This window comes from Empidonax traillii, unplaced genomic scaffold, assembly GCF_003031625.1.
Source record: "Empidonax traillii isolate 1590-97213 ecotype Southwest subspecies unplaced genomic scaffold, ASM303162v1 scaffold781:size518241, whole genome shotgun sequence".
NCBI classification, from domain to species: domain Eukaryota; kingdom Metazoa; phylum Chordata; class Aves; order Passeriformes; family Tyrannidae; genus Empidonax; species Empidonax traillii.
In genome coordinates, this window is record NW_020955974.1 from 123,482 (window position 1) to 146,218 (window position 22,737).

The window sequence follows — 22,737 nt, forward strand, 5'->3', positions numbered from 1 at the left end:
GAAATCCTTCTGAGATGTGGTTCAAAGCTACGTGTTGAGCATAGTTTAGTTATAATTTTATTAGTAGAGGTTGGCCACTGTTTTTCTGTAGCACTGGAAGGTGTTGAGGTGTGTGACCTTTACTAACAAGTCATGCAAGTGTTGTGGTCTTACCTGGCCAGTTTTATCTGTGAATTGTTGAAATATTCCTTATAATATGTGTTAATTATTACATGGAATTACTCAAGAATTGTTCTTTCTTAAATCTGATCTAGGTGATTATCTCAAGCTGTTTTGACTCGACTGCCATATAAAACTAAGGGAGAACAGAGTGTATGAGTCAAAACCACCCAGCCAGCAGAGAAATTAGATTAAAACTATGTCTAAGAAAAATCTTCATAAACATCTCCTATTACATCTTATCCAAAGATTTGGGTCAGAATCCTGGCCACAGTGAAGTCAATGGAAAAAATCCAATTGCTGCTAAGAAGGGCCAGGATTTTATTCCAAGACTGTGAAATAAACCATAATTAACCTTCCGTTGTGGCTGCCAGAATCCATGTCACCACTTGCTTCCACTTTCTGAATTTAGTGAAAGTCTGTCTGTAACTTAAGAGGCATTTAAGGAATAGCCAAGTGACTTTCTCCCTCTATCACTTTCTCTTTAATTTAGAAAATGTGCCCTGATACAATTTCCACAATTTCCTCTTGTAACAAATGTTAAAGACCCTGCATTAACCTAATGGTAAATTCTCTGTGTTATTGCTTGCTCTTCTTTTATGTTTTGATTTGAAAAATCCCACAGCTCTCCACACTCTAATTAATAGTCATTAATTATTTACCATTTTGCTTTATTCCCTGAATTAAATTATATCCCTTTCTTACCCAAATAAATAAATGATGGTTTTAATAATCTTTCCATAAATATTTACTTTAGCTCGGGTCAGGAGCTCTTGCTGGATGTTCAGTATGCATTTGGTCTACCATTCTACCCGAAGTATGAACAGCAATTTACTCTGGAAGAAAAGGGCCTTTCCTTGCAAATTATGCAGTATATCTCCAATTTTGTAAACTCTGGGTAAGTGTGTGATATTTTAGGGTGCTGTGGTTGGGGAGGGGGTGAAGAATAGAGGGAGTGTAGTTAGTGCAGATCCTGCCCTCTCTCAAACAGCCTCCATTTGCTCTAACAATTTGTAAGCCTACAGCTTTACTGTGGCCAAGCTCGAGAATGAGGAGTATCTCTAGAATAGTGGGAAAAGGGGGAAGGGTGACTTTATGTGCTTTTTACAATATCTTGGCTTGAGGTTGGGATTGAGGGCTGTTGAGGATGTTCATAAACCTTTGTCTGTACAGGTTTTGTGTACCTGTTCCTTAGGAAGTTAACCAGACTAACAAGTTACCCTGAATGATTCACCAATCTGGACTGAATTTGAGCTCTCCTGGTCAGAGGGACTGGATACACATTTCCCTGACCTACCCAATCTTCTTCTCACTTTACTGTTCATGTCATTGTTTTCTAATGATCATTTCTTCTGCTCCCTTAGAAATCCAAACTACCTTCATAGCTTCTCCAGGAGGATGTTGGGGGTGATGCCACTCTGGCCTATGTATCTGTCAAGTGATGATGGTGATAACTACAAGGAGTTCACTGTTTCTTTACCAACTCTTAAAGGATTGAAAAAAGCAAACTGTTCCTTTTGGTCTGATTATATCAGAAGGCTGAAAGCATCCACAGGTGAGAAAAGCATTTTGTGACATTAAATAAAACCTAAATTTTCTGTCCAATGTTTTCCTCTGACTGTAACTCTGTTATATCACTGTGGAAGAACACTTTTCATAAATTAAACATTTTTCATTGTCTGGGGCATACAGTTAAGACTGTCCTGAGAGTGAAAGGATGCAACAGTAAACAAATTTATTTTGTAGCAGATAGTGTGTAATAAAGTTTAATTGCCCTGGAGTTAGAGCTAGAGAAATCTTCCTGCTGTGATGATATAAAAAAGCTATATCTTCTAATAGTTTGCTCTCTATTTGCAGTTATAATATAGACTTTGCCTAAATTGGAAGGCTGGGTATACAGGCCTGTTTTGTCTACTGGAAACACCTAATATGAGAATGCTGAGATTCCCATGGTTTAGGAGGAGCACAATGACATCTATCCACTCTAAAGCTGTACCTGAGTCTTTAGTTATATGTCATTATGGTCCCTGTAAGCTTTGAATTCACCATAAATAATTTTTTCTGACTTTTCTTTTTATAGTTATGCTGATTATGCCCCTTGTATTTCTCCTTTGTCACCGTAAATTTCAATGCAGCTATGAGAGTCCTTCCACTTTTTTCTTACTGCTTAGGACAGTAAAACCAACTCTGCAGAGATTTCAATCTGCTGCCTGTCCTGAATTTATTCTAGTAAATAAAGTCCCCTTCATGTCTGTGTATCTTGTAAATAAATTTGGATAGCCTTGAGGAAAGTAAACAAAACCATCCCTTTTTGGCAGGCAGAGATGTTTTGAATTGTTCTTGGAGGCCTGCAAGTTTGCAAGTGTTTTTTATGTCCTAAGTTTTCATCTTCAGGCCCTCTCTGCTTTTGGGGGCCGTTGCAATTCTGGGAACAAAATGTACTTTCCAAGACACAAAACTACCCAGGGTATCTGTGGCTGGCAGAAGACTTCAAATGGGCTGAGGCTGATGTTCATGTAACACAGAACTATAATGTCTCAGAATTATTAATTTGGTGATTCTGATGCAAACACAAGGCATCACTTCTCTTATTGAAGAGACAACTTCAATCTTCACTCATGGTCTTTCCTCCAAAGTGGACTCAAGATTTTGCAGAAAGCCTTTTCATCAGTTTCCTGATATCTCTCAGTGTCTTTCAAGTTCTGAGGGGATATTTTGATCTCTCCAATGGCTTTCTGGTGGTTGAGACACTGCTAATTTTCAAAGCTTGATTCTGATGTTTAAACAGTCCTGGCTATAACTTCTAGATCTTTTGGGACTTTACCTCACAGCATTATGTCTGTGTAATGCCAGACTGAGCTGAAGTCACAACTGTTAACCAAGCACCACGGACAGAGGCTATTCCCAGCACTTTTAGAAAGCCCCCCGAAAGGTGGAAAAATATCTACCAGGACAGATTAGTTTTGGCATAGAGAAGGTTTAAAACCATCCAAACTGGCATAAGAACACAACATTCGTGTATGACTTAGTCCAATGATCTGTCTAACTCAATATCCTATCCTTGTCAGTGGCCAAAGCCAAATACTGGAACGTTAAACAAAAAAATAGAGAGAGGGAGAGAAAAACACACTGAAATAGTTCACGAAGTTGAGTAAAACTTTTGAAAACAAGCCATAAAGTGTGAAATTTATGGAGTATAGATTGTCAAGGAAAGGTTTAAAAAGTACATGTCAACATGTTATTCTTCAAGCAGAACTGAGAACACCCGGCCGGCTCTTTAAGCCAGTGTTTGCTTGGCCCCAGCGCCATGGCAATGCAGTTACACAGCTGACTCCTGCTAAATTCCATCTCATAGCAGTGTTGGCTTTTTGCCTTGCCTTGATAGTCATCTTCAATCTTATCTTGCCTTGGAATACTGAAACTTCTCATACAATTTTAATAGGCATCACATCAAACCCATTTCTGTTCCAGACCTCAGCCTGGGATGGTATCTTATAGAGTCTCTTGCTGTGCATCTCTTGACAACAATCTGAGGCCACCTCCTTGGAAAAAAGATTCATAATGTTCATCAGTTCACCCAGAAAGACAGTATAAAATTCGGATGCTGATGGCTGAACACCCTAAATTTCTTTTTGAGAAGATGTTGTGCTGAAATGTGTCAGTCCATCACTACAAGTTCATCACTTGAATTGCTCCCCAGAATTGGGTTCTGCAAGAATTGCATCCCTAAGCATCATGTTGCTACTTTGTTGATGTGTCTCCTTTGCACCCAAGGTTATTTGCTGTACCTTCCTTCAGAACAGAAGCACTACACCTCTGTCGTTACCTGACTGCTCCCGCCTCAGTTCCTGGAGTGCTGTCAGGCTGTCAGTCAGCTACTCTGAGATCCAGTCTTTCCCACCTTTCAGTAAATAGAATTGTCTGTGATAGTGTGCTTGGATTATTATGGATTGCAGTCTGTGGCCTTCTGCCAAACAGATGGAATTTACAAGTGCGTCAGCAACAACAATCCAGTTTTCACATTAAATGCAGAGATGTACAGAATGTAGTCTGATGCAATCTCAACCTGTTGTGATGAATTTTGTTTTGTCTACACCTTTTCCTTGAAATCAGTTTTTTTCAGCTTCGTAGCATCTGTGATCAGGACGCAAAAAACCCCAACTTATTTCAGTAAAATGGAGAAGAACTAGACAAGCCAGTGATCATAAAATATACTGAAACTAGCTTTTCAAAAATCTTCCTTGATCCTTTATATAGAGCCCGGTGAAATGTCTTGACTTAATGTCAAATTAAGGGTAACTGAAAGCTCAAAGCTCAGTCCAACAGAAAACCGAGGTATTCCTTGCTGTGGTTTATGCTAAACTCATAAATTGCAATTTCTGGGATAAAAACCTCTCATATTTAGGATCTTACATGTCTTTAAATTATTCACTGCTAGATCTAGAAGCTGTTGTGTATATAACTAGTTTAACTATTACCTGTAATTTTCTTTCCATTCAGTAAAATACTGTCCAAGTTGAAGTAGGTGTTTCATTTTGTGATCAGACCACAATATTTACTGATGGAATGTATAATTTGTTCCTGGCACGTAAATGGAATGTATATAGATGTAATTGGAGATAATTTAACAAAATTCATGTCATAAATGCAATGATTCATCATGGTGTTTGCTGGCAGTGCCTTTACAAATTATGGAAGGGAGTTTGAATCTGTTTCATTGCAGATGAACTATAAATCTCTTGAAGTTTTGTTTGAGACCAGTTCGTAAAGTTGGCATTTTGGGGAGCAGTTTACCTGGGGACTTATGAAACTGATGATGCTTGAAAAGGTTTGGATTTAGTAAATGGAGTTCCCATGGTCGCATTTCAAAGACATGTGTTATATTTTGAATTATGACGGTTTCCATGGGAAACATCAAAACGATAAACAAGAAGAGTGGCCATTGTGGAAAAAATAAGCTGTGGATGGCTTTTTCCAGAGAATGTGTTAACAACTTGAAATTCAGTTAAAAACAGGAGCTCCAGAATGTTTATGCATATTCACACAGATGTCTGAATGTTAAAATTTGCCTTGCACAGTGTGGTGGACTGTGCTGCCTAACACTGAGTGCCTTTGTAAGGGGCCTCTCACTGCATCCCAAACAGGTGGACATCCAGTCTTCATCTCTTACTCATCTAAACTGTATCTAAACAGAACCTGTTCTCCTAAAAGAAGTGCCTCTTTAAGCAGTGTTGAAAATGGAGAGAAAGAGATACCTTTAGTGTCTCGAAGTTGAGTCTTGTCTGCCCAACTCTTGTGCCTACATTTAGACATTTGGACATATTTTACATGTCCAGGTTAGCCAGACTGGACCCCATCTGTAGAAAACAGGTACAAAAGCTGTATGAGAGCTCTCCATGAGCTCTGGGACACCAAGGGTAGCCACACGAGAGTCCAAAAAAAGCAACATTTTTCGTAGTTCAGACTTGAATCAAAGCTGAATCAGGAATGTTGTGGTTAGAATTAATCTCTTTTCTATTCACACCTCCCTTTGGAAATCTCAGCTAGAAAACAGATTCCTTTAATATGGGGGATATCTGTGCAGCTATGAGAACACTCTCTCTAGGAGACAATAAATAAACACCCTCAGTACACCTCCTTGACATGGTTTGGTGGTGCTGAGGCAAATGAATTATTGAAATAGGGTAGAAGACTAAAACCATAGAAAGAAAAGGATAATGAAGAAGACACGGATCAGAGGTGGGGTCTTTGGGGCCTTATGTATTCCAGACAGACAAAAAAATTAATGTTCTCTACAATTCTTGCCTGGTAGGAAAGTATCAGGAGATAATACAAAAAAAAAAAAAAAAAAAAGGCTTGCATGATTGGAGAGCAAACTATAAGAGCAAACTATTGTGAATTCCAATGGCAGTTATTTAAAGCATGCTGGAGGCACAATACTTAAATACCGTCAGTTGATCTGCAATTAAATTTTGCAAATGGACTGCAAACTGAGAAAAATATCTTCCTGAACATTTATAGCTACATAAAAGTATTTTAAGTGTCATTGACCAAGTGTGTACGTCACAGCTTGCTGCATCAAAGATATGACATCTCTTTTAACCTCAATTATATTGTCTTTTCAGGAAGTACAAGTGATGGAGACTCATCTGGTGAAAACAGCCCTAGTGAAGCTCCCAGTGAAGGACTTACCTCCCTGGAGAGCCAGCCCCTGGGAGACAGGGTGTCTTACAGCAGATAGGAAATCACAGTGCTATCAGATGGGTTTATCACACGTTATACATCCACACAAACATCTCACACCAGATGAACGAGCTGCTTCCTTTAGTTAACTTTCTGAACAAGTAAAGTAGACCTCTCAATGAAGTAGTTTTTTGAGAAAATTGGTGAATATGGCACAAAATAAGCACTACAGCTATTGTTTAAGGTCAAAAGAAACTGTAATTTGAAAAAATGAAGTATCAATAAAAATTGCAAAAACAAAACAAATATGCTTGGCCTTTATTTTTTGCAACTACACAAATGCCAACATGTGGTAATACCACCAGCCAGAAAAAGACATACATTAAAACTCAGAAGTCCCTGGGTTGATGAGGCTCAAATTTGTTAGATGTTATATCTGTCTTGTCCCTTTTTGTTACTCAGCCTATCACAAGCTGCTGATAGGAGTGGGAGACTGGTTTGGCATTCTGGAGAAAACTAAAACACTTCAAAATGGGAAGGGAGAACAATATAAGAAGGGAAGCAAAAATATGTGTGTTGTGTGAACACGCGCTGAGTGTGTTCACATGAAGTCAGGCACATGCACATGTAATATTCACGTCATGATCCCCTGTGAAATTATGTATAAGACTGTTTGGTTAAGGCAGAACACACAGCAGAGATAATAGAAAGATTATGTTAATTAAAGTTTACAATATGTTGTCCATGGAACATTTATCTTTTGCAAGGAGAAGGTGAGATACAGCATAGTTTTGGAAGTGTAAGGAAAATCACAGGATACCTGTAATGGCTCTTAAAGTATTTTGGATTAGGTTGTTAATTCATTGGCAACAGATAATCCTCAACTGCCAGTATATCACACACACTTTTATGATACTTCACAAAAAGTAAAATCAATGTTGCCTTGAAACTAACAGCAAAATTTCCATTGATTTCAGTAGGACACGAATTGCTTTGCAGTGCTGAAATAATTATTAAAACAACTCACAAGGTTTTGTTTGCTTCTTGGGACCTTTGCCAGTGCATGAGCAGTTACTGCTGTCTTCCATGTATCCAGGTTTCTAAAGATTTTACCAAGATAGAAGAAAAACTGTGTAACACTCAGAGTTCTTATACTTACATCCTGTTCAATAAAAGTAGAAAGAATCAAGAATCTTGTTAACTGACTAAAAATAAAATAGTAAAGATGGAGAACTCAATCTGTATTTTCCATCATTAACTTTACTTAAACTAGCTAACTGGTAATGGAAAAAAATGAAAATATTTAAGAACTTTTTAAAAAGCCCAGGTCTTAAACATGAATCTCAACAGAGGATGCTTTCTTTGCAGTAACTATAGATACAGCAGTTGTGATTCCTTGGCCAAAACTGGATTTACTTTTCCCTCTTTTGAGACAGTTCCTTGAAACCTATGTCTAATAGATTCTATTTAAAACTTAATTCACCCTGAGAAAACATTTTATTTTAGATATGATTTTACCTGTCTCCACACATGGAGTCATGTGCATATTTCCAGCCACATAATTTCCACAATGGAAGCATCCTAGTCCTTCTTGGCTTGACCCTAATAGTCCTGTCAATCTTCATTATTTTATATATATGTATATATACATACATATAGATAGAATCTCTATAAATGTCAAAAGTTCTACTTCATCCATTAAACAAATGCTTTTTAACTAATCTAAAAGTATTTTAGGTCACTTTGTCCTCTATACTGGTCCTCCTACCTTGCAATCCTGACACTGAGTTGTTTTCTCCCAGCCAACATTCTTTGTTTTTGCAGTGTACTCTTAAAAAAAAAAAAAAAAAATCAGATTCTCCAGAACATCAGCCAAATCCCTGTGAAATACTGATGTTAAAATGGGCTGCTGTTTGTGGAGAATTGGCTTACTATAGCCATTTGCCAGGCTGTATTATTATAAGCAATCACTCTGGGGAAAACTGGGCGATGAGAGTAACAGTTTTGACCAATCAACCCGAAATATCCCATATGGTTTGCTAAAGAGACATCAAAAGGCTATTGCACAATCACTGGAATGTTAAATATGTACCTTAACGGCTTAAATTCTAGTAAACTATAAACAAGTTTTTAATGAATATTATTATATTTTATGGGTGAATATTTACAAATAAAAAAGGAAAAGGAAAAATTTTTTGCCCTGCCCTGTATACAAACTTTGGCAGAGTTATTCCTAAAAAGTAATTAATCTCAATTGGCTTCTAAACCATCAAATGAAAAAAAAAAAACCTCCAAAAACTCCAAGAGGAAATGCTCAGTTCATCAGGGTTCCTTTCATACTACTGTGAACTTACTGTCTTCTGCATCACAACATCGTTAAGCAGAAAATACAAAAAAGTAAATATATTTGAGAGCTAATTGTTGCACACAGCAACTCCACTATTAATCTGCTGCCCATGGAACTGGTAAACAAAGGACAGATTAAAAACTATTCTATATTGACTCATGTTAAAGAAAGCCAAATATATAATCTTTCCGCACCCCCTATTCAGCTCCACCTTGAGCCCAGAGATACCTCTGGAATTTGAGAAAAGGTTTTAATTTTGAGCTACGAATGCAGCAGCTTAGCCTTGTTCCCTCCTAATTACAGTCTTGGCCATCTGGTTGGCTTGGTAGATAGGCAGGTCTGACTGGGCTTTTAGGTCACCCCTCCTGAGGTATTCAGCTTGACTGTCAGTTTGGTAAAAGACACTTTTGAAGTATGAAATTTTTGTAAAACATCTTTATTTCATACATTACTGACTGCCCTAAACCCACTGGATTACACTGGATGCAGCTCTTCAGACCATTCTGTCTCTCTCCAGATTTCCTAGAAGCCTCTTTTCTATAGCCCACTCTTTGTTTCCTCCTTTTAAAAAGCATGAAAATACTCTTCCCCAGTTCTCTGCACCGTCTTCTCCCCTTCTGCTTGTCCTACTCACTCTCCATACCTCGTTTAACTTGCTTCTGTCAAGGTACACTTTGATGCAGATAAATTCAGTCTCATGATCCCTTGTGTTCCTCTAATCCCACATTTCCTCGTCTTCCCACATCTTCCACCCTGGGTCCTTAAGCTCAAACATTTTTGAAATATGAAATAACTTTTGCAGCAGCACATATGATTCAGGCTTTGGTTGTGCATCTCATCACCCTCCTGACTTTATTCCTCTTTCTTTTGGGGAACCACACTGTTAGGAATATCCAGTCCAACAGGGGATTTAATTAGAAAAGCATACATGTGGACTGACAGAGAGGTCAGGAAACTTTAGCCTTGGTGATACTGAGAGGCCAAGTCTGCTCCCACATATAATTCTTAGCAAGAAAAATACATTCTCAGACTATTTAGGTCATTGTGCTTTAAACTGAAATACCAAAGACTGCAGTGACCTGGTAGTGAAGCAATGCACAGAAGCATGATGACTAGAGCCATGCTTCCCTCCCTCCTCTGGAAATGGCTATAAGTTATTAAAAGAAAATCATTCTTTGAAACTTCCTATGAGCACACACACAGACAATCCAAGTTAATGCCAATGAAGTTATTTAATCTGAACTTTTTGAAAGACAGCCCTTCTGTATGTGTTGCTTTTAATACTTGAATATCTAACCTACAGCATTTTGTGTGATTCTTTTACACAGGAGATATTGGGCAACACAGAAAAAATGTAGAGTATTAGAAAGATTTTGCCATGCAGAGCTGGAAAGAAATCAGCTGACTAAATGGCAATGCTGGAACGTTAATTGTTTTCATAAGTACTTGACACATAGAGCTTGAACATCACAGTTTTCTTCCTGCTATTGCAGGCACCCACATCATATAATTCTCTTGGCTAAAATGAAGGTCTCAATCTTTCACCATAGCAGCATCATAGCCAATGCTCTGTATTATATAAAGGCTCATATTCTCTGTAAATTGCTCCAGCTCCAGTCTATAGCAGTGGCTTGTGTAGTAGTAATTATAGATTTGTGGATCATCTCCCCTCCCCATGCAAAGCTAAAAAAATAAACATGATCACAAAGCCAAAGATCCTCCACATGGTTCTTATTTGGTTTCTGAAATACAGACACTGCCTGGCAGGGATTTTATATAAGTTTCAGGTGTGAGAGAACTGTGTTAATAGGAAGTGTGATAGTCAGTGCTTTCAACTTTTTCTATTTTTAATATTTTTATATGATGCTGATCTGGCCCAAAGCTGAGGGGTCATTAGTTCCTGCCCCTGCAGATGTGAATCCTCTAGCGTGGCCTTTGGCCATGATGATGTCAGCTCTCATCTCATGATGTGGAAAACTCTCTTAGTTCTCCACCTGCCTGAGAAAGACTCTTTGATTCCAGCAGTGGTTAAAACTCAATGAACTTCAGCTAAGGGCTCATGTGCCATCAATGAAAATTAATACAGTTTTGTGTCAGGATTCTCAACAAGTCTACTCACACTTTAGTAGGCTCACTGTATGAATGGGTGTGGAGAAGGCTGTGTTTCATGGCATAGATTTTGAGTCCTTACAAAAGCTGTTATGTTCTTGTTTTAAGGAGATCTTCTTTCCTTCTTGTTGTTATTCCTCATGTATTCTGCTATCAAGGCATGGGAGGCAATGTCTCCAGAGTTTATCGTTTCTGCTTCTTGCACAATCCCTCTGCAGAGAGTCTGGTGAGCAAAAGTCAATGAAACTGATAGTATCTTCTAGGCCACTGATTGAAGTCAGATGGAAAGGGATATTTTTAAACATTGCAGCTGTTTTTCAAAGCTGACTAAGGAACTCTGTAAGTCAGATGCCATTAACCTGTAGGGAATTTGGATGCCCAGTTCCCACTGTGGCTTCGAAACCCCACCCAACATCTGTGAAACGGTCAGTGCTCATTTAGGAGCCTTGTCCCTTTCATGATGAGTGGATGTCCCTGGAGAAAAGCACCACTGCAATTTGCAGCAGTTCATTGACTCACAAAGGGAGAATTTAGCTTGTTGCTTAGCTTCCCTGGTGAAGATTGAGATCTTTAGCAAAACAGACCAAAAAACCGTTGCTGTTTGTTTGTTTGTTTGCTTCATGTGAATAAAACAGTGGCCAATTTTTCAGGGGCAGCCAGCACTTTTCATGACTATTATTAGCATGCAAATACAGTCCCCCACACAGAAATAATGCACATCTCAATAGGGACCCACATATCCGTATTCTGTGACCAGAACATAAAAGAATTCAGAGGAGTCACAGTCAGTTTACAGCAGCATTTTAAATGCACCACTGAAAACAGTGATCTGCTCTGCATGAGTCGGGCAGTTTAAGTGAAGTGAGAGCCCAAGCTCAAGAGCAAAGAGGCTTGATGTTTCTTCTCACTTTTGCTCCCACAGACTGACACATCATCTACAAAGAATGTGTGAAGTAGAACTGCCTTTCCATGGCACAGCAAGTAGAGTCCTCCTGGGCTGCAAGGCTGAAAGTCAAACCTGGACCAAAGAAAATTTAAAAAAAATGCTTTTATGAGGAACTCTAAGATTTTTGTCACACTACAAGAGTGTGTTGATCTGGTTTAGTTTTGGGGTTATTTTTGTGTTGTTTTTTGTTTTTTTTTTTTGAGGGGGATAGAAGAGAAATAAAACAAACAAAACACCAACATCAGGAGGGCTATTGTTTTGATTTTAATTGTCTCACAAAAAGAATTACATTATGCAATCATAATTGCTCAAATAGATCTGCTTTAAATAATAGAAGGATGACTGTTCAAAGAAAAGTCATTTGTTTAAAAGATTTGGGGTGAGGTATCTTAAGAACAGGATACCTCAGTAAGGCGAAGATTTATGCTGGCTCTGAAGGGCTTGCTTGGTACCTGTATCCTAAAACACAGTGCATACAAGTCTGAATTGATGGCTGATCTTTGGAGTGGTAAGTCAAAGGTGAATGGCTGGATGCTGAATTACCTGGGAGATTTAACTCTGAAGTTAAACCCATGTTAAGATGAAACATCGGTCAATTAACAAACCAACTGACTGGTTTATCACAGGAAGAGGCCAAAGCAGCATCATTAAATTCAGCATCCCAGCCCAGCCTAAAGTGCAAAAAAAATCCAAATGGGTGTTTTTCATTCAAAATCCTGTCTTATAGCAGAGTGAGGTGCATGGCAGTTACACAAGTCAGATCTTTTTACGTGGGGTGTAGATCACTCTCGTGTGGTGACCAACAGCACTTTGTTCAGAAGTAGCAGAGATGTTTCCAGCAATGCTTATAGCAGGGGAAGGATGGGCCTCACCCTGTCTCTCCCTCTCCATGGAGGGACTCAGGGATAAAGTATCCAGAAAGGAGGCAGTCATTTCCCAAAACGTGCTAAAGAGAGCCTTATGTCATATCCACATTTGTCTGAATTCACAAAGTCATTTAGGCACCTAACTTAGCACCTTAGGAGCTAAGCCTGACACCTGTTTTCCTATCCTTAATTCTTGTCAGTAAATACTACATTAAATGTGGGTATGAAATGAGGCTTTCAAGACCAGCCAGAGTTGTGGCTGATAGCCTGTTTTCTCTAAAACTCTGGGGTTTTTTGCAGTTTTTGTTACAGCCTCCTGGACTGTCAGGACTTGTGCTTAGAGATGAAGGTTGAATTCCTTGGACATCACGATGCAAGGGCTGCATGCCTGCCTGTGGGAATCCTCGAGGACAAGCACTCCCAGGAGACAGGCTCCCATGGAGCCAGTTAAAGGATCGTCTTGACAAACTGTTCCTGATCCAGCCAACACAGTTAAAAACCCCATCACAAGCCTGACTGCTTTCAAAGGCAGCAGCTGACAGGCAGAGAGTGAAGGCAAACTCTGACAGATGCGTTTGCTTCAGATCACTTACAGGGCAGTTTGCTCCTTTCATGCCTGGTAATAAACGCCTGGACAAAGGCTGAAGTTCTTAAATTTGGCAGAGATCTTTCTCTCAAAAGCCACGGGCCTGCCTTTCAGCTGAAGTCAGAAGTGTCAGGAGAGCCAGAGGCTGCAAGCAGTACTGATTCACACCAGTGGCACTCAGAGTGGTGACTGAGTTTATGAGGGAATGGATTATTCTTTTGCCAAGACGCCACAAGTTCTCCAAAAGAAGCACTTTCTCTGAGAAAGCCATTTTTCACTGCCAAAACCCCCACACACCTTCTACCCTGGGGTCCAGTTGCAAATTTACACCCTTTTTATCACCTTTTTGGAATATTTTACATGCTAAAAATAGACCTCTTGGGCTATGCTTAGCTCTCAGTAAGGCCATTGTCTCACAGACTGGAGGTCAATGAAGCCTGATTAGAAGACTAGAAAGCTAAATTTTAAGGGTTATTCCCAGGAATCAAGTGCCTGGGATCTGCCCAGACAAATGAAACCTACTACTTTAATCCACCAACTTTTACTTTGGGTGAAGTTTGTCTTCCCTATTATTCTCTTGCCTGCAGTTCTCCACAGCTGACCAGGCTGGTTCTGGTAGAGGATCCCATGTTCCCCTTTTTGGTTTCTCCTCCACTCCTGTCGCCCTCACTACCTCCAAAGTTTCATGATCCTCTGTGGCTGATGGTCATCACTTCCAGTTCAGTTAGCCTGGTGCTTACCCACCTCAACATCATGTGTAAGCAAGACACACATAGTGTGAACGACCAGAGTTTGTGCAAGATGATGCTCAACAGCAACTACTACTTAAGGGAAGATGAGTGCTCTGTATGTCCAGAACTTATATTTCTGTAGGATGTTTCTGGACTATTAAAAAAAAGAAAAAAACCACACATTTTTATTATGGTTTAAGATGAGGCATTAACTTCTTTTTCCTGTGTGCAAAGACTTTTTGTTATTCCCATTTTACAGCCAGAGAAGTAGAATAGGACCTGGTATAACTAACTTAAGGCACAGATGACAAGAACTTCTTCCACTTCTTCCACCTTTTCAGCAGGCTCTTGAGTTTCATCTTCCCAGTAGTGTCATGCTTACAGCTCTGCAGCATTCTAGTTTCTGGCTGGGAGAGCTGTAAGTCTCCAGACACATCTACAGGGGTTTCTTCTATCATTTGCTTGAATCCTCTTTTTCTGTCATTGTAAGAGAGCTGCAGGAGGGGGGTAGAGTGGAAAGCCAGGTAGATTTTAAGGTAATGTAAGAATGTAGTAGCAATATAAGAAATCACCCTCAGAAAAAGGTAAATTAGAGGAGACCACAATTCCTACCCTGCTCTTGGTGCTGCCCTAGGTCAGGTGTGTGTGAGAAAAGTGTATTGTTTGTGAGGACACTGAAACTGGGTTTGTGGGTTCAGCCAGATTCTTCTGCACAAATCAGCTTGTACTGATAGGAGAAGCACTCCTATTGCTCATGAAATTCAAAAAAAGGCCCTTTTCATCTATAATCGTGGTGCTTTTGCCAGCACAGAAGTGTATCAAGAAATCCACATTCCCCAACTGATATTGGTTTCATTGCAGCCCCTGAGTCAACAGGAAATGCTTTCCTGGAAGAGTCCTGCTCCATATCCACAGCCTTTCCTTGGCCTGCTGAGGCTGAGCTTGCCAGCACGCAGCCTCTTTCCTGCCCCCACTTCCTCCTGCCCTCTGCAGCTGCTTTTGCTGTTCTCCCTAACCCCTAATTATTTATTTATCTTATAACCGTCCATATTCATTTCACAAAGCTCTTTTCCCTCACCTTCAAGCTGAGCCTCTGATCCAAAGCCAACAGCTGGGGTGCTCTGCAGAGTCCCAGCAAGGTAGTCCTCTCCTCTCCTCTCCAGGTGACTGGCACTGAGCAAGGACCCCAGTCCCTGTCCATTTTGGCTTCTGTGCTGTGATTCTGTTCTTAACTGTAGCAAACTCAAACAGAATTTTTTTACCTGCTGTGCTTTGCATTTGCACTGTTGTTTGTCATGCTTCTGCTGTGGGGAACTTGGACCTATTCCACTTCCACTTTTCCTGAGATTTAATTCACAATTTATGATGGCTGAGTAAAAAAAATAAAATATTAAGAGAATCTCCCTCCCCCCAACAAATTAATATACAGTATTAAAAGGTGATTGGGAAGTCAGTTTAGTGCTAATTAAAACAATGGAGCTCTGTGGAAAGAAGCTGATTCACAGCCCCAGAGAGGAACTTTTAAAGGTAATAGATAAAATATAATGGTAATAGTATAGAGGGGAAAAAAACCCCAAACCCAAATTAAAACTGCACTGCAATGATGCCCAAGACACAACATCTTTAGTTCCCACTCAGCATTTTCACTCATCCACCACAGCAAATAGGTCTGTGAATGAAAGTCTGCTGAGATAAAAGAACCTGCATAACAGCTGACATCAAAAGAAAAGCCTTTTTTTGACTAATACATTGGAGACGTTGTTTGAGAACAATTCATCCAAGTGAAATTCTGGCCGCTTGTACCTCAGCCAGATCAGGAAGGCTTCCTGCAACTGGCCAAGAAAGTGTCTGGCCCTGGAAGCAGCCTGAAGTTCTTAGTACTTTGAAAGAAAACAGAAAGTTAAATAGAGCTGAGGTCTCCTCCCACTAAAACCCACAGCTAAAATCTCTCTGATTAAAATCTAAGTCTTCCCTGATGAGAGGAGTGGACAGGGAAGAGCAAGTAAAACTTGTTGGCACTGCAAGATTACCAAACCCCAACTTTCAAAAGAGGGAGAGATGCAGGGCTGAGTCTGGTCCATTGCTAACTTAGAAATAAATGGGACAAAATTCCAAAACCTCCATCACCCTGCAGGTTGCAGTGCAGACAGAACCAGGGCAAGAGGTAAAAGCACCAAATATCAGACCATGATACCTGATAACTAACTTAGGTGTTCAGTTCTTGCAAGAGGAAGGACCAGAGACCTGCAGGGACAATGAGAAGGGGACAGATGTCCACGTGCAGAGAATGAGTGGGGTGCTTGTCAGAGCATTGCTGGTGTTGCTGGGGAAGAGGAGGAGGAGAAGAAGCAGCAGGGCCAGGGTTCAGCAGCAAAATCTTTACTCGACTTTTAAGTGCCCAGCTAACAGCTCTGTGACACTCTGAAGGCTTTCTCTTGTGCATCATCATCTCTTCATCTTTCACAGTGCAAGACCATCACAGTTACTCTTATATATTTGTTTTGCCCCAGTGGCTTCAGCCTGCTCTGGGCACTGTTTCTTTGGCTGTAACCTGAGCCTGCAGAGTTAGTGGCATGTTTTTATTACAGCTCTGGGGCAATCCCTGCAGACAGGCAGCAGATATGATGAATACAGAAACAACTTGCAGATGCTGAGACCTGCATCAAGACTTCTTATCTTAAATTCCCGAAACACAGTTTACCATTTGTAGCTAAAAGAAAACTTTTAAAAGTGCTCAATAGGGACAGGTTTCTCAGTCATTCTTCTAGACAGCATCACTCTTCTTGCTCATGCCTTCAGAAATTGCAGATGACATAGAGATCTATGGATCCACAGCAAAATCCCAGTGAAGGAACTGGGAGGCTCTGCACCAGTGCTGGGGTGAGTTGATAAGGGCTGTGTAGCCAGACATTCTTCCATAGACACCTGCTGAGTTTTCCCATTACTTTTCAGACTCTGATTGTGAACAATTTTATTAACTGAAATGTCTTCAGCAGAAACAGCATTAAGTGACATAAAAATAATCAACAGAGTCCTGACTAAAGCCTGGACAGACGAGGTTGTTGGCAGACTCAGAAAAGCATGTATCATCTCAGTTATTAATGGTCAGAACTGTCAGGAGAGTTTAAAACTTTCCAGATTGTCATCCAGTAGCTAGTGAGTCAGACACAGCCGTCAGATGAAGAGATGAAGTTTTCTTTCATTTTTCTTCTCTTCTGAAGGAATCCAAATATTCAAAGTCTGAGGCTACCACTCAAGGTTCCTTTGAGATTAAAGGTTGTTTCTCAATGAAGAAAAGTGAAGTGTTGATAGAACCAACTGCTGCACTAAAGGCAGAAAAGAGAAAAAAGAGGAAGGATATGGAAGTCTATTCCTTCTTGCATAAGCCCTTGTCTGTTTGAGGAGATTTTGTTACGGGGGATGCAGTCGCTCTTCCATCATGAAGACTGAGGCAGAAATTTTCAATCTTCAGACTGCTAATTTGAAATAGTAGAATATTTTCTGTGTTTCATTCCAAAGAGCAGCAAGCAGAATAAAAATGCAGGTTTCATTTTTTTCCTTAAGTGACTGGGGAAAAAAAAGTGTGTGCAGCAAACAGAAGTCCCTGAATCATTTGGTTTTGCAAGCTGCTCAAAGGTTCTCATTTCATCATCCTGCAAGAAATGACTGATGATTTCGGGCCAGGTGTTTCACTCCAAATGTCTGGCTGACTTCAATCCCTTCTAATCTCCATCTACAGAGTAATTTGAAATGTTTTATCCTGAGAAAAAATATTTCTGTTGTTTCTTCCTGTGTTCCTACTGTTATTTATCATTCTTCAGAACTAGTCATTCTGATAGGGAGGCTGATGTGAACTGATGGTGACAATCCAGGGCCAGGAAACACAGGAGCAATTGCCTGTCTTGCACAGGACATGCATCAGGGTAGGAGGCCAGAGGCAGGTCCCATCTTTATTTAAATCACTAATACAGACGTAGCCACCGTTGATAATGGAAAGAAGCAACCCCAGAAAAGCTCAGTTTTTTAAGGTGTACTAATAACATCTCTGTTTTAGTTCTATAATTCACAAAACATCAGGAGTAAGCTTTTCTGGAGCCTTTTGAAGGGAATGACCACCCCCAGGTGTTGGTGGAAGATGTGCTGGACATCTGGTTGGACATATTTATCTGCAGGAGAGGGAGAAGAAGCTGGGGCAGAGACTAAGGACTTCTGCCATGGCTGATGCACCTCATGGAACAGATGTTTCGTGGCTAAAAGTCTATCAGCTGATAGTCAGCAACTAAGGGATGCTTGTGAGACACCCCAGTCAGGCTTGAGGAATCCCACGTTGAGAACCTAAAATGCCAATGTGTGATGGTTCGGACTTGGCTCCCTGCCAAATGCCCAACCCCCCCAGTATCAGCCCCTCTCTCCTCCACTTTCTACTTCCCCCAGGGCAAAGGAAAAAAAAAAACTATGCAAATTGAAGAATCCGAAAACCAAGCTAGTTATATAAAAAATATGTTTTATGTATATTACAAGATGTATATTAAGATGCTATGTACACAGCAAACGGGAATCCAAACACCCCCAGAAGGGATAGAGAAAGGGGAAAAAAGGGACAAAAGGAAACAAAAAGGGACACCGAATAGATATGCGCAATCAAACCCGAGAACTAGTAAAATAACTAGTAAAACAAATCTCACCACGTCCCTTAGAAAAAACAGGATTGACACACACACGGCCAGCATTCCTCAAGCCTCCACGTGGCAGGTCAGTGGATGCTGCAGACCTCAGCCTTAGATAAGCAAGACCAATGCAGGCACCCACTGTTCCCGAACTTCAGCGGAAGAGAAGAGGAACGAAGGCTTCTCCTCCCTTCTTATTTATACCACGATTTACGTAAAAATCGTATGGAATACTGGGAACACTGCCCCTTCCTTGGTTACAAACTGGTAACCAGGGAAGGCCTAGATTAAAACCACTGCACAATGTCAGCAGGGGACTTCCCAATTCAGATTGGCTCTCTCCTGGGATGAACAATCAAAGTGAAAACCTAACAACCTCACAACCTCATCTGCTGTAAGGACTGTCAGTCAACTTGTTGCCTGTTCCTTCTTTCCTTTTCTTTCCCCCATCCTGAAGACAGAGATTTGAATACATTCAGAATAGAAAAATTGAAGGGACATGTTTATCAGGATTTGATTTTTTCACCTTAGCGTTTTGGGGTTTTTTGTTGGTTTTTCGTTTTGTTTTGTTTTGTTTTTTTTTTTTTAGTATGAGGAGTTATTTTTTCCTTTGAGCCATGTTACAGCTGTGTCTTAGTGTCTGTATCTGAGACAGGGAAGGAGCTAAGAAAGAGGCAATGAATTAAAGAAAATACATCCGAAAGAGAAATTTTCAACCTCATCTTCCTCCTGAAGATCAGTTTTGGGACCTTTTCTTCAGAATATTCTTTCTTGAGATTCCCTATAACCTGACTACTCATCAACATCAGCCAGGTATGAACGCACGATGTCAAGGAGTTCTTGTTTTGTTTAGGGCAATGTTAATTTCTGACTGGTTTTTTCTGTAGCGCCTTTGGCAGGTGACCTGGTTCCACTTGGTTCTCATCAGCACAGTAGCCTGACATGCTCCCTGAGCAGCTCCTCTGACCTCTCTGAGCCTGAAGATGTTCCTTGCCACAAGGATCCCAAACATTCTCTCCTCATCTAATGTGCTCACACCAGGATTCCTGGCTAGAGGCATTTGGCTTAATCACAGCTGCTAAGAGTTCTTGGAAATTCAACCACAGTTTCATAATTCCAAGGCATGTGTTCATTTTTTCTTCCGTGTTGAGATGTGAAAACATGGGTTTCTTGTCTGCTGTGATGGAAATTCCATCATGCCTATGGCCGTATGTTACTTTTGTTCCCTAATCCAGAAAATGCTGGTCCTGGACGCTTTGTGGTCTTCTCATGTGATAAACACAGATGTATTCTCTATTATTCTCAGTGGCTGCATTAATGAAAAGTTTATCATCTTTACCAAAGCAAAATTTGTATTTTTGCAGGAAGGCATTTTATTTATAAGTGTTATTAATTCCAGTGTGACTAACTCAACGTGGAAACCTGGAAGCTGAACATTCCCTTTACTCCAATTTTTTACACAGCCAAGTTCAGAGAAACTTTTCCTAAAAAAGTGCTTCCCCCTGTCATCACGTCACTAATGTTGATCGCTGTACCAGTTACCTGTAGTAACAGACGAGACACCAGTAATCCCATCCTGGCTGCAAAGTTTTTCAGAGTCTTGTGCCACTGTCAGATGTATTTAGTACAGTGCACTGATAAATAGTGGTGAGATTTGTCAGTGCTAACAGTTTTGGAACTGAATAAAAATCACCCTTTCTGAGGCTGAAAGTGATCAACCCTCCCTGCTAAAGGCTGAAGACTCTTAGGGCAGGCTCCTGTTTCTTTTTTTTTAACACATTCCACTCGTAACTTCTGTCTGAAATCAATTAATCAATAAGGCATGATCCTGCACATGTTTTAGGCATTGTAGATGTAGCTAGAAGGCTCAAAAATGTGCTTGAAATTGGATGCTTTTAAAAACCCTCTTTCATGAGAAGTCACTGTCCTTAACACTTAGTGTCTAATCATGCAGCCTTGTCTACAGTGCCTTCTGCAAGGCTTAGAAGGAAAATATCAGTGTGAATGATGGCAGTGGATGAATTGACCTATTTAAAAATGTTCCTTTATAAAGTATGCACAATATAGGAAGAATATGGCCCTTAAAGGAGGGCCATGCATTCAAAACTTTAAAACAACATAATTCCCATTTATATTCCAAATATAGAATTTCAGTTATAGGATCTAAATCATCTAGTAAACTACAGTTTCACGATGCCTGATAGTTACCAAGGATATAAAAAGATTCAGTTGACTTTCCCACTGATGAAATATCCCCAGGAAATTAAACTTTTGACACATTCAAATGACTTTTTAAATTATTATTCCTACATTATCTTTATTTCAGAGCCTAGAGTTTCATGGCAATCTCTATTTTCAAGTTATGGATTGTGAACTGTATAGCAATGCCCACATATTTTAGCTATCCTTCATGAGCAGGAGGAAGGGCTTCTGCAGAAAATGGCACATAGAGAGAGGAATTACAAGTTCTCCATTTACAGAGAGAAGGGGACCCGGCACACAGTTCTTCAAAGCTTTTCATAAAGTCTAAAGGATCAAATCAGTGACATGATGAAAAACACAAAAGAAGTATCTACAAGAACGAGGGTTTGAACTTGAACTCCCTTCAATTTCATATCCTAATTATAAAACAATCTTTATTTTTCAGGCTGTGCTTAGACAAATATAATTCCACAAGGTCCATCTGCCATCTTTACTCTTTGTGCATTTCCACCCACCCTGTTTGTGTTACAGATTTTGTTTATAACCTCTTTGTTCAGCCAGCATTTTTTTCCACGTCTTTCAATGTACACATGGAGAATCTGCTCTTCCTGGTGATTCATGAGCGCCAGGACCCACAGCCTGGAGATTGCAACTGGATCTGGGCCAGGGGCTGTCTTTGAGCTATGTCTGCAAACACAGGTCAGAGTTCATGTTCATTTTGCAGGACTATAATTAGCACAGCAGGTTTAGACAGGAATCTGCTCCCTCTAGACCCAATTTCAAGGCAATTAGGGTTGTGCTTTTTTCAGCATGGTGCTTCTGAGCTCGACCCTGTCTGTCCCACAGCAAGAATAACATCCGAAGCACCCATTACTGTGCATTGTTGTGGCTTGGCTTGGTGTGACCAAAGAAAGCACATGTTGTATTTATACCTCAGCATCAGACCCGGGGGGAGCTTGTGGTGAAGATTTTCTGCATGCTTCTGTTTTCCAAAGATATTGGTATGTACATGTACTGCAAGTGGCAATCACGTGCACAGGGCAGAAAATCCATGCTCAGTCTTAGGAGGTGTTTCCACCTTGGGTGTACTGCCCTTCCAGTACGGCTCCAATGCTGGCTTTTTTTAAGATGACCATGTGTGTTATAAGAATTTATTTCAAAAGTTAAATATTTTAGCCCCACTATCAGATCCCAGAGGACCTTAACGTCCAAAGTTCAGGAGCAGAACAGCAATGAGGTGGTGGAATTTGTCCTTGCACAGAGGACACGCATTGTTTATGCCCACTTTAATGTTATTTTGAAGCATTCTTTCATGTATGGTGTCTGCTCTGACCTCTTGCAAAGGTTGGTATTTTCTCAGAACATTTTTATGCTGAAAGGCCCACCATGACTTGTGGGGGCTCTGTGGAGGGCATATAAAGTAGAATTAAGGTCATCTAAAATAATTAGATTATGCATCTATTATAAATGGATCCATGTATTCCAAATAGTGAGCTAGATTCTCTCTTCAGTCAATTGTTCTTGTACTAAGATAGGTGTTTAAAATAAATTGGCTCAATCCCCAAATCCTGCCTTCTTTTGTCAGCTCTGGAGTGTGTGCATGATTAGCTTAGCTTGGACATCTTTTTTGTGGCCAAACTGAGGAACTCTGCCTTGCTTTCCATCCTATGTTAGTATTTAGGTAGAGTGGAAGGATTAGACTGTCAATTGGTAAGAATAAAACTGGAATAAGGAAGATATTAAAAGACCCATGATTTTGATTTTTCTTCAAAAGACAGCTTTGAGGTTCAGTGATTTTGCAAGGATTTGCCTGATCTTTAAAAGAAAAGTACATTTCTGACTCTCATGGTTTGGTTGAAAAGGCAAATTTGTGTGTGTAAAAATGAGAACAGTCACAAATTCTGAGTGTGGAGCAATATTAATGTTGGCCTTGTCCTGTGG

The 22,737-nt window shown here is 40.1% G+C and overlaps 1 protein-coding gene across 1 annotated transcript in view; it reads left to right on the forward strand.

The window, feature by feature from the left end:
- The window catches only part of LOC114066587 (thyroglobulin-like), a gene marked incomplete at its 5' end in the record, with an annotated part of 129,421 nt that extends 122,809 nt beyond the window's left edge, over positions 1–6,612 (forward strand). Inside the window, 3 exons of the mRNA XM_027901380.1 lie at positions 917–1,057; positions 1,524–1,714; positions 6,285–6,612. Coding sequence (XP_027757181.1) covers positions 917–1,057; positions 1,524–1,714; positions 6,285–6,400 — 448 coding nt within the window. The remainder of the gene's footprint in view (positions 1–916; positions 1,058–1,523; positions 1,715–6,284) is intronic.
- Positions 6,613–22,737: the final 16,125 nt, after the last annotated feature.